This window comes from Aedes albopictus, chromosome 3 (assembly GCF_035046485.1).
Source record: "Aedes albopictus strain Foshan chromosome 3, AalbF5, whole genome shotgun sequence".
NCBI classification, from domain to species: Eukaryota; Metazoa; Arthropoda; class Insecta; order Diptera; family Culicidae; genus Aedes; species Aedes albopictus.
Genome location: NC_085138.1, coordinates 218,983,392 through 218,994,539, shown reverse-complemented (window position 1 = coordinate 218,994,539; position 11,148 = coordinate 218,983,392). Strand labels below are relative to the sequence as shown.

Sequence of the window (11,148 nt, the reverse complement as noted above, 5' to 3'; positions counted from 1 at the left end):
AATAATAATTAATAATATTTCAAGCACTAAGTAAGATTTCAAGAGAATTCTAAATTCTTGAATTCAGGCCAACGCTTTGTTTGTTTTCATCTACTCTAGCTGCAGCAGCTGCAGTGACAGAAAGCGACAGTGCTCCCATTTCATTTAACTCATGCACTGATAATGTGTAGAGTGTGCCGGCAAGTGTGCCGAAGTGTGCCAGGGCACATTGTGCCGAGTGACCAACCCCTTGGTTTGAACACTTGGTTGATATGGGACCAAAATGGAACTCGAAAAGTGTGCAGAAATGAACTGTATTTTCGGTCCCAGACTAGGGTAGGCCCACCTAGGGAGTTTTAATTCATATCTATCTGTATCTGTATCTGTAGCAGGCATATACACTCCCGTTCAAAAGATTGGGGTCACCCCCTCAAAAACATGTCATTTTTTTAGGCCCATATCTTCGCCAATTTGCGTCCGATTTCAAACCCCTAGGTTTCATTCAAAAGATAATAAGTCAAACTTTGAACATGATTTAAAAAAAAACTTTTTCAAAAAAAATGTATGTAAACTCAACCCAAAGTTGACAAATTTTCTAAAAAAATAATATAAACTTACGGCAGTGTCGCTGGAAATTGGGTTGACCAAATTTTAAGATGAGAGCGGTAATATGACCCATTTTCTATTAGCTTTCAACTGCTTTTTACAGAACTTAGCTAAACAATCTGGAAAAAAAGTTATTAAGTAAATTAACTCTTCATGTCATCGACCAAAAGTTTGGGGTCACCCCTCAATATCATAGCCAAAAGTTTGGGGTCACTTTCGTAAAACATGGAAAAGTGATTTGGTGATATCTTCGTCATCTATAGTTCAATTTTAATTCTTTTTGGCTCATCTCAAAGATAATTAACTAAATTAACTAAAGCTGTCCCGGGAAATGTCGTACTGCCTGCCTACTGTGTTTTTTTTTTGACGTACAGCTCCATAGGGACGTCCCCGGTGAAGTCATTTGTATGGGAGCCCCCCGTTCCAGATACCGGAGAGGTCTCACACTAAGCTAAGAACCTTCCCCGGTCCCCAAAATACCCACAAACAAAATTTTACACCGATCGGTTCAGTAGTTTCCGAATGCATAACGGTCAGACAGACAGACAGACAGAAATTCATTTTTATATATATAGATAGATGTATATAGATATAGATATATAAGTTACGATACTTTAAAACCATATAAATTAATGCAAAACCATTTGAAAATTGAAGTGTTAATCATAACTCATGATTATTATTCATTAAAGTTTTTTTTTTGGTAAATGATTAATTCCGATAAAAAATAAAGTTTGTAACCTGTTTCGATTCGTTAATCATAATATGGGGACTCACTAAACCGTAGGGACATTCACTGAACAGATTAAATAACTACGTAAGCCATGATTAATTGATTATACATATGTTATTGAAATGTTTCATGAAATTGTGAAAGAAATAAATCACAGATTGCCTTGGTGATTGCGACGTTTAATCAGTTTTATTAGTTTACGCTGTTCAGTGAATCCCCTAAGTGCGCAAGCCATAATTTTCTGCTATTTGAAATGTTTCATGAAATTGTGAATGAAATAATCAAAGATTGCCTTGATGATGGTGACGAATAATCAGAATTATAATCTTTAATCAGCGGTTTACGCTGTTTAGTGAATCCACTAAATGTTATTCATTATTCATTAATTGTGATTTATTATGTCTCTTTTATTTGTCTATATGCTGGGGCTCGCTTCATATCGATTTTTCGCACACGTTCACTAAATCGAATTTTCGCATTTCCGCTAGTCGCATACTGTATTTGCGGCATCACACACTAGAAGCGCATCCTCCCCCCACAAAAGCAGCACCTCGCGGTGTGTGTTGAGAATGAAAATCATCTGCAGGAGAGTGGGTGTTTAGGAAAGACATTTTTACGGATAGATTGAATTTTCATAGCTAATGTTCGGGGAGGCTCTTTGTTTATAGTATAAATAGTATCGAGAGAGTCAGAACGGATCAGTTCTATTGTGGATTCTGGGTAGTTAGTAACATATGCAAAGCATACATCGTGAGGTGCATTGGAGTTTCTTGTACTCGGCATGTGGTAGCAGCGGCAGCAAGGATCAGTATCATAGGAGTTCAATTAGTTTTCTGAATCCCTACGGCAGTCCAAGCGTGTACTGAGAACAATAATTGAATCAGTGAGGATTATTCGGGAGCAGCTATGACGCGGTTAGCCGTCCTATTGGGTATGTTGGTGATGGTGTTGATAAATGATCGTTGAACGGTTCAATGATTATAGTGAGATAAAATGTGAGATTTCTTGAAAAAAGAAAGATGGAATGCAACTGAAGAATATTAGTGGGTTCATCTGAGGGTTAAAGAAGATATGAAAGATTTTTGAATAAAGTGTTCAAATGTTTTCGATTTTTTTTTTTTTGGAGAGGTCAAACAGTGACGCAATGTTTTTGTTCTGAGATTGTTTATACTTTTTCGGAATGGACATGTTTCAATATCTATTGAAAAGTGTTATCGAAACTACTGCGATAGAAGTATAGAAGAAAATGCGCAACATTCAATTTAAATATCCGGATGGTTTACTTGAGGTGAACGGATGTGAAGAAATAACTAATAGCCGTATTCCAAATTTATACAAATAACATTAGGGGTATCCACTAAACAGATTAAATTGCTGCGTAAGCCATGATTTTCTGCTTATTTGAAATGTTTCATGAATTTGCGAATGAAATAATCGAAGATTGCCTTGGTGATCGCGACGTTTAATCAGTTTAATCAGTTTACGCTGTTAAGTGAATCCCCCTATTGTAAAAACGACCAATGTGATATAATTGAGAACCGGGATACAAACCCATCATACTCAACATGGTCTGCTGAATACCCGAACGTTCACCATCTCGGATATATGGGCCATTATCATTCAACAACGTTTGCATCAATCAATCACTGCTTTAAGTTATGTGTTGATGATCTGGTCAATGTTAAATCTATTTTCTATCTATCTATACATATAAAAATGAATTTCTGTCTGTCTGTCTGTCTGACCGTTATGCATTCGGAAACTACTGAACCGATCGGTGTGAAATTTTGTATGTTGGTATTTTGGGGGCCGGGAAGGTTCTCAGCTTGGTGTAAGACCTCTCCGGTCTCTGGAACGGGGGATTCTCATACAGAAGACTTCGCCGGGGACGTCCTTATGGAGCTGTATGTCAAAAAACACAGTAGGCAGGCTGTACGATGTTTTCCGGGACAGCTAGTAAGTAATAATAGGGTTCGTCGCTTGCTTTTGAGTCAACAAGTCGAAGTTGTTTGTTTTATTTGAAAAGCATGTTTCGTTGGAATCGAAACCAAAATAAATGGCCGTACTAGGCATGCCTCCTACATGAAATGCATAGAAATCCCTTGAAATATTTTTATCATTTGAATATCAAATTTTGACAAATCAAAATGGAAAGGAAAACTGGCTAATGAATCGATACATTAAAAAAAAAGAATCTGTATTTTGTAACTGCACTTTTATAATCATACTCCTCAAATCCCAAGACACAGAGAATCGAAGCCTTCAGAACCATCACTAGGGTGATTGAAGTTTGTATAAGGTAAAGGCGAGTAGTTACTTGGATGTGATGAAAAATTATGGTAGAAAACCGTTAAGCGATCACTAGGGTGATCCAACTTTCTACGAAAAAACTTAAACTAAAAAAAACTTGGGCGCAACCTTTAAAATGTATTACTTTTTTCACAGGAGTACTCAACGAACTTGAAATTTCTATGGACTAAACGTTCAAAATCCCTTTTTCGCTGTCAGATGTCGAAAAACCAGGCAAATTCATCCATTTTTTATTCGAAGCATTTTCCGCCTGGTGCTTGATAATTGCTATTTTGAACCTTTTTCTCATATATTTAATCGATTTTCCCTATGAACTTCAAGATTATTCAGCAATTATTTAGACTTCATAGATTTTAACCAAAATTCCACTAAAGATTCTGTGTGACAAAAGGAACAAATTAAGAAGAAACCAACGAGCTTTTCAAGTTTGAGTTTTTTATATGAAGTTGGGCCACCCTACCCAAGTAACAATCTGGTAACCATTCAGCATTTGCGATGTCTTATAAAGGTTTTATTGTAGCAACGGTCATGCCACTTTGCTTACAAGGAGCTTTCAAATGTGCGAAATAATCTCAATTTGAAATTTTCAAAGCCTTTTTAAAATAAAATCAGAAGAGCACGTGTTTAAGGTAATGGGTTGAGTAGAAGCAATATTAGCTCAGATGGGATCAAGTTAGTTCAGGCTTTTTCGAATACTGCAATTATCAATCAAATTAGTTTTTAAAAAAGAGGTAATTTTTAAGGTTGTTCCTAAAATTACACCCATAGTAGTAAAAACCATCATTTCGTATCATCAACGTTCAACGGCGATGACTGCGCTGTTCTGAGGACCCCATATTGAGCTAGTGCTAGACATTCGTAACTATTATAAAACAAGCAGATATTAAACCAATCGAACCGCAAAGATTAAATAATAAAAACAATTATTATCCATTCATTAGGCCTGACAAGCCAATAGCCAATGCTTCTACAAATCATGCCTCCAAATATACCAATGAACGAGGATGAAGACATTTATAAGCCTCAGTTAATTAAGAGACTCTCTGGATGGTTCTAGTTCGTAAACTTCATTCATTCTTTTCGCATCTCTGCCGGATGTTGATGACCTCTAATAAAGAGTTTGCTGCAAAAAGCTCTAGTCCACACATCCTATGGCGCAAAATGATGGGTCGATGTTAAGTGCAAACTAATCAATCCACTCTGCTGTAACTATATATCCCGTATAATACACATAGAGGTCTCGCAGGTTGGAGGTAAAGATGCAATCGTAGAACAAATGCTCTACAATCCACAAGTATGTTTTGAATAGACAATTAAAAACGCTGACGGCCAAATTTATTGCCTCTTTGATAATCCGGTCGGCTTCGTTTGCCCAAACATTGCTGAAGTATATCTGGAGCATAAAAAACTGATTTGAACGGAGCAGATATTGAGAGGCTCTCTCATATCAAGTACATATGAATAAACCGAAACATCCGACTTGCAAAAACTGCCTAATCTTTGTGGTAATTGGTCTTATAAAAAAGGCATCAGAAAACTTCTAATTGCTGTTAAATTGCTGATGTCACGCACTGTTAGCGGTTCACTTCTACTTCGAGCGGCATCTTCATCAATAGACATTTGAGCAACCTTAATTGTTTTAGTCCCCTTCAATAACATTCTAGCATAATGTCAGTTCTCTGTTGGTACAAATCACACTAGAATGTCGCTGCAGCATGCAAACGAGAACTCATAGGAGGACTCATAGAGTGCGCACGCCGTGACGCAGACTCCACCGGTGTAGTTTGCAATCAATCCCTCAAACTGATACCTACTTGTGTATTGGCATGGCTGGTGGTTGATCTTTTTTTATTGTGCCCGTTTGATCTTGCTGCCTGGGTTGAATACGCTTAAGCGAATGTGCTGAAATAAATTGTTCTCAGTTCTGTAAGCACAATGTATGTGACTATCTGAAGGTTACTCTGATATTGAATGTTCCGGTAATTATTCGAATTCTTTGCGAATAGACTGCTAGATAGCTGGGTTTGAGATCCTAGGGTTTGAGTCCTGAATATGTCCTACTTTTCTCAGATCGATAAATAAATTCCGTGGTCAACTTCGACACAAAAGTAGGTACCGTAAACGGGGGTCAAATTGATCAGCGGGGTGAAATTGATCAATTGGGTACTACATTGTAATTGCATACCATGAACTTCTAAGCGTCGCAGTGATCTCAAACTTCTTTCATTAAAAAAAAACGTTAGTTTTGCCTTATTTTTTATGAATTTGTAATATATTTCTCACTTAGCTGAAATCATTGATTCTAAACAATCGATTGACACTAGGACTTTCCGTATTTTTTTTTGTTTTAACATTTTTGTAGAGCCTTGGTTGGAAAGTTACGAAGCTATTCTGAATATGAATAAGTTCTTTTTTGACGAAAAAATCATTTATTGTAACAGAAATAACTTATTTCAAGGAAAATTGCCTACGTTTAGGAGTTAAAGGGGGAATTTCAAAATTTAATTTTGCATTTAAGTGCCAAATTCACTAGTTGTAAGAGTTTTGACGCGTTGTTCGTGTTGAGAAATTCGGCTAAATTTCTGTAAAAGTAAAATAATATCAAATTACCTACACACTTAGAAAAAACCACTGACTTGTTTACCAAAATCTTAATAGCTGGGCGTTTGGTATTTTTTTTTTTCGGAAAATATCAGTAAAACATATGTACCGTCAGTGAACCAGTAGCCGCTCACTGTTGCAAAAATCAAGTTTTCACGAACAAATACCCCCTTTTCGTCGCTGATATTCTTGGACAATATAAATAATAGCCGCTCAAAAAATTCTACTGTTTTGTTTTTAAAATTTATGTTATTTGGTAAATATTGCAAAAAATGGCTTTGGTCTCATTTAATAATTATTAAATGAGAGCAAAGCCATTTTATGCAATATTTACCAAATAACATAAATTTTAAAAACAAAACAGTAGAATTTTTTGAGCGGCTATTGGACCCAAAAAAGCAGTAGGAAATTTTATGTGTTCCAATAACCGCTCACGCAAAAAAATACGTGAAAATTGTAAAAACATATATGTCGATTTTAGTACACAGTGTATTCAATCACTATTATATACTCCCGCTGAACAGGAAAAAATAATTGTAAAAACATAAGAGTTGCAAAAATAATTCACTTTACGGCAAAAGTCAACTTAAAAGATGGCATACATTTGTCCGTGAGCGGAATTAGGACCACTTTGGTCTCACACAAATTGTAATAAAATCATACTTTTATGAAAAGTTCTACATACACTCCCGTTCAAAAGTTTGGGGCCACCCCCTCAAAAACATGTCATTTTTTAGGCCCATATCTCCGCCAATTTGCGTCCGATTTCAAAACCCTAGGTTTCATTCAAAAGATAATAAGTCAAAGAAACTTTGAACTTTGATGTCATCGACCAAAAGTTTGGGGTCACCCCTCAATATGATGTATCGGCCAAAAGTTTGGGGTCACTTTCTTAAAACATGGAAAAGTGATTTGGTGATATCTTCGTCATCTATAGTTAAATTTTAATTATTCTTGACTCATTTCAAAGATAATTTACTAAATTTACGATTGATGTCTTCAACTTAACGTATTTAACGATTTTTGTATATAAAAATGTTATGTAAAGTTAGCACATTTTACCACGCTTCAAAAAATGAGGCAACTTTACGTTAAGTTTTAGTATGTAAATTTCAACAAATATGTGTGGTTCAATGTCTATGCAGCATCATTCATTTTGTTTCAATTAAGCCAAGAAGAATTAAAATTGAATGAAAGATGACAAAGATATCAACAAATCACTTTTCCATGTTTTACGATAGTGACCCCAAACTTTTGGTCGATGACATCAAGGATTAATTTACTTAGTAACTTTTTTTTCTAGATTTTTTAGCTAAGTTCTGTAAAAAGCAGTTGAAAGCTAATAGAAAATGGGTCATTTTACCGCTCTCACCTTAAAATTTGGTCGACCCAACTTCCAGCGACACTGCCGTAAGTTTATATTCATTTTTTAGAAAATTTGGCAACTTTGGGTTAAGTTTACATACAAAATTTTTTGAAAAAGTTTCTTTTAAATCATGTTCAAAGTTTCTTTGACTTATTATCTTTTGAATGAAACCTAGGGTTTTGAAATCGGACGCAAATTGGCGGAGATATGGGCCTAAAAAAATGACATGTTTTTGAGGGGGTGACCCCAAACTTTTGAACGGGAGTGTAACTCTTGTTTTGTAGCTGATTGTACTTAGATTAAACTATCTTAAAATGCAAAAATATTACAAATTGGCATACCAGTCATTTAACAGATGATGTTTTTCTGCAAAACTGGCCTTAGATGAGCGGAATCTGGTACCCCTGGTACTTATTTATACGAACTTGAATAAAATGTTATCGTTTATCTGTAAAACTTAAAATTTGGTAAAGTTTTCTGCCTTTCCTGTTTTTTTGGTAAATATTCAGTTGCTAAATGTTTAGGAACTATTTATCATTGAAAACGACGAAAGTTTGAAAAATGGCATCTTACACCACCTTATCCTACCATAATAATGTGTTTCGTTCTGACCACGGTGTATATGGACGGTCTCTTTACTTGTCATACAAGATGCATTTAGGAACGATTTTTCAAATCGTGTTCGGGTTTATTGATACATTTTTTCTCCAGGTTCGGGTCGGGTCAGCATTAGACAAAAAATATTACTCGGGTTCGGGACGGGTCCGGGTCAGGGTGTTTTTGCTCCACACCGCTCACTCGATTCGCAAACATAATATATCCTCTCCTCTTTTTGGCGTAACGTCCTCACTGGGACAAAGCCTGCTTCTCAGCTTAGTGTTCTATGAGCACTTCCACAGTTATTAACTGAGAGCTTCCTCTGCCAATGACCATTTTGCATGTGTATATCGTGTGGCAGGCACGAAGATACTCTATGCCCAAGGAAGTCAAGGAAATTTCCTTTACGAAAAGATCCTGGACCGACCGGGAATCGAACCCGTCACCCTTAGCATGGTCATGCTGAATACCCGTGCGTTTACCGCCTCGGCTATATGGGCCCTAACATAATATATACCTTCTCCCAAAATTTGAGCTTATTTGGTGGAAAATTGAGTCTGCACAAGCCTTTCAAAGTTTGTATGGGAATTACTATAGACCGTAGACCGTAGAGGGTTCACTTCAAGTGCCCTAGACGGTTTTATAACTTTGCCGAAACTGCATTCAAATCGCATGTCTTATTGGTTGGCTACCGATTTTTATCCAGTATCAAAAACTTTACTCATGATGGTTGAACTACTGCATTTTGCACTGAAATCTATGATTTCTGTGTGCTATTTTTGGCGCCATATTCCTTTCGGGACGGAGAATGAAAAAGTGAAATTTTCATACAAATGGCTCAGCTTTGGCTCTCCAGAACTATTAGATTTCGCAACAAAACAATGATTATTTTTCCTCATTTGAAAGAACTACTCTTCATCTTTCGATCTCTAGCTTTGACTACCTAAATCGGAAATAAAAAATATGCGACGGATAAAACTTTTTCATGTTTTATGGCTTTTGTCCACTTTTTGTTTACCTTGTTATGGCAAAACCCACAGGCAACGTGAACAAACGTTTGTTTCCACACATACAAGTATAAGTAATGGCTGAACTATTGAAACACTTTACATCACATAAAACAAAGTCTAAAGAGATAAAAAAAATATGCAAAACTGTCACCGCTCAACAGCAGGTTCGTCACGAAAGGGATATGCAGCAATGTTGCTTGCTGAAAAACTGGAAGATTACTGTTAAAGTTTCTCCAATTGTATAAAAACGATAACTAATTAATGACCAAGGATCAACTTACTCTCTAGGGTACTTGAGGAAATGGTACAGTTAATTGAATGAAAAACATCGGTTTCTCATAGTAATTCCCATACAACCTTTGAGTTCAAATCTCACCTGAGCTGTGGATTTTTTCGGAATTTCACTAATAATTCATCCATCTTTTTCACATATATATATGTTGAGTTTCATTAAACATCATTGATTGATCACACAGATTAGTATACCTTAAGTCATTTTCGAGCTTCTACCACCGACGAACCGACGTGACAGTGGTGATTCAAAAGTGTCCCCCCCCCAAATTTAACGGTCGACCACCGAAGCGAGCGAACGCTTCAGTCAAATCAGCGCAGACGCGAACCGTTTCCTATATGAACACACGGGGGTTCGGTGTCGAGCTATCAAATCATCGCGAGTCGTTGTAGAGGTGGCGATAGTGTTCGGCTATTTTTCATCATGGCGTCGCGGACAACAAATTTGAATTTATTTGTTCTAGCTGTTACGTCGGTTCGTCGGTGCTTCTACCTCTTCTGTAGTAATCTGTCGTAAATGAAAGAGTGCAAACGACAAGTTCGATAACGTTCCAGCTTTCATTTGTTCTCCCTCATCAAGTGGATGGAGAAGAGACGCCTGTAAGATAGGCAACAGTTTCAACACTAAATAAATTGCTCTCGCTCTTCGTATACATAGGGGATTCTGGGGTAATACGCACCACTTAAGAAAGATACGTCCAAATGCATATAAAAAGGCAATAATTTATTGGTTTAATGCATGCATTCATTGCATATACTTTCATTCTAAGAGAAATCAAACAAAATTTCAGCCTTAATACAGTTCAGCTCTTAAAAATAACGTTTTTTGTAAAGACTAATATTACGGCTTCGTATGTTTATGCGGGGCAGTATGCACCCTTGCTCGGGGTAAAATGCACTACAACAATGGGGCAGGATGCACTCAAACAAAGGGGCAAGACGCACCACAACATTGAGGCAAGATGCACCGTCGAGTTTAGAAATCTTTTTACTTCTTAGACAAAATGCATGTTTTATAAGGTTTTAAGACAAACAATAGCTCAATTTAGTTTGCGATTACTTACAGAGCACTCATAGATATTATTACAGCTTGTTTTCTATAGGTGCGTTTTGCCCCAATCAATGGAGTGCATATTGCCCCAATCAATAGCAAAAAATAAAATAGTTTAAAACATATAATTTACGTAGATTACTGTTTAAGTTATTTCTAGATTGAGTTTAAATAAGGGCGAAAGTAACATGAGAGAGTTCTCTTCATCGACTCTCTCTTCTGCAAATTAAAGTGACAAGATGCAAATTTAATCGAGCTTTTTTACACTTAGACGCTAGATTGCATCGCAACCTAGCGATTTATGACCAAAAAGTTCAACCATACTTGCATCTTGTCACTTTAATTTGAAGAAGAGAGAGTCGATGAAGAGAACTTTCTCGTGTTACTTTCGCCCTTATTTAAACTCAATCTAGATTTTTCCTCTGCTTAGCATTGCCCTCAATGAACTGAATAAACACAACAGCATTAGATGTTTGGTCGGTTTTCACCATCAAATCATTCGACAAACGATCGGGAAAATTACATCAGAATCGTGCTTTTCAATTTTATTCATTTTTCTCACTAATTACGTAACGCAGATGTGTAAAATTTTCCAGATGCTCAT

At 36.4% G+C, this 11,148-nt stretch overlaps 1 protein-coding gene across 1 annotated transcript in view; it reads left to right on the top strand.

Moving 5' to 3' along the window:
* The first annotated feature begins 1,969 nt into the window (after positions 1 to 1,969).
* LOC109411933 (collagen alpha-1(I) chain) overlaps positions 1,970 to 11,148 on the top strand; it is a 32,080-nt gene continuing 22,901 nt past the window's right edge. Inside the window, exon 1 of the mRNA XM_019685589.3 lies at positions 1,970 to 2,249. Within this exon, the coding sequence (XP_019541134.2) occupies positions 2,225 to 2,249 (25 nt within the window). The 5' untranslated portion in view covers positions 1,970 to 2,224. The remainder of the gene's footprint in view (positions 2,250 to 11,148) is intronic.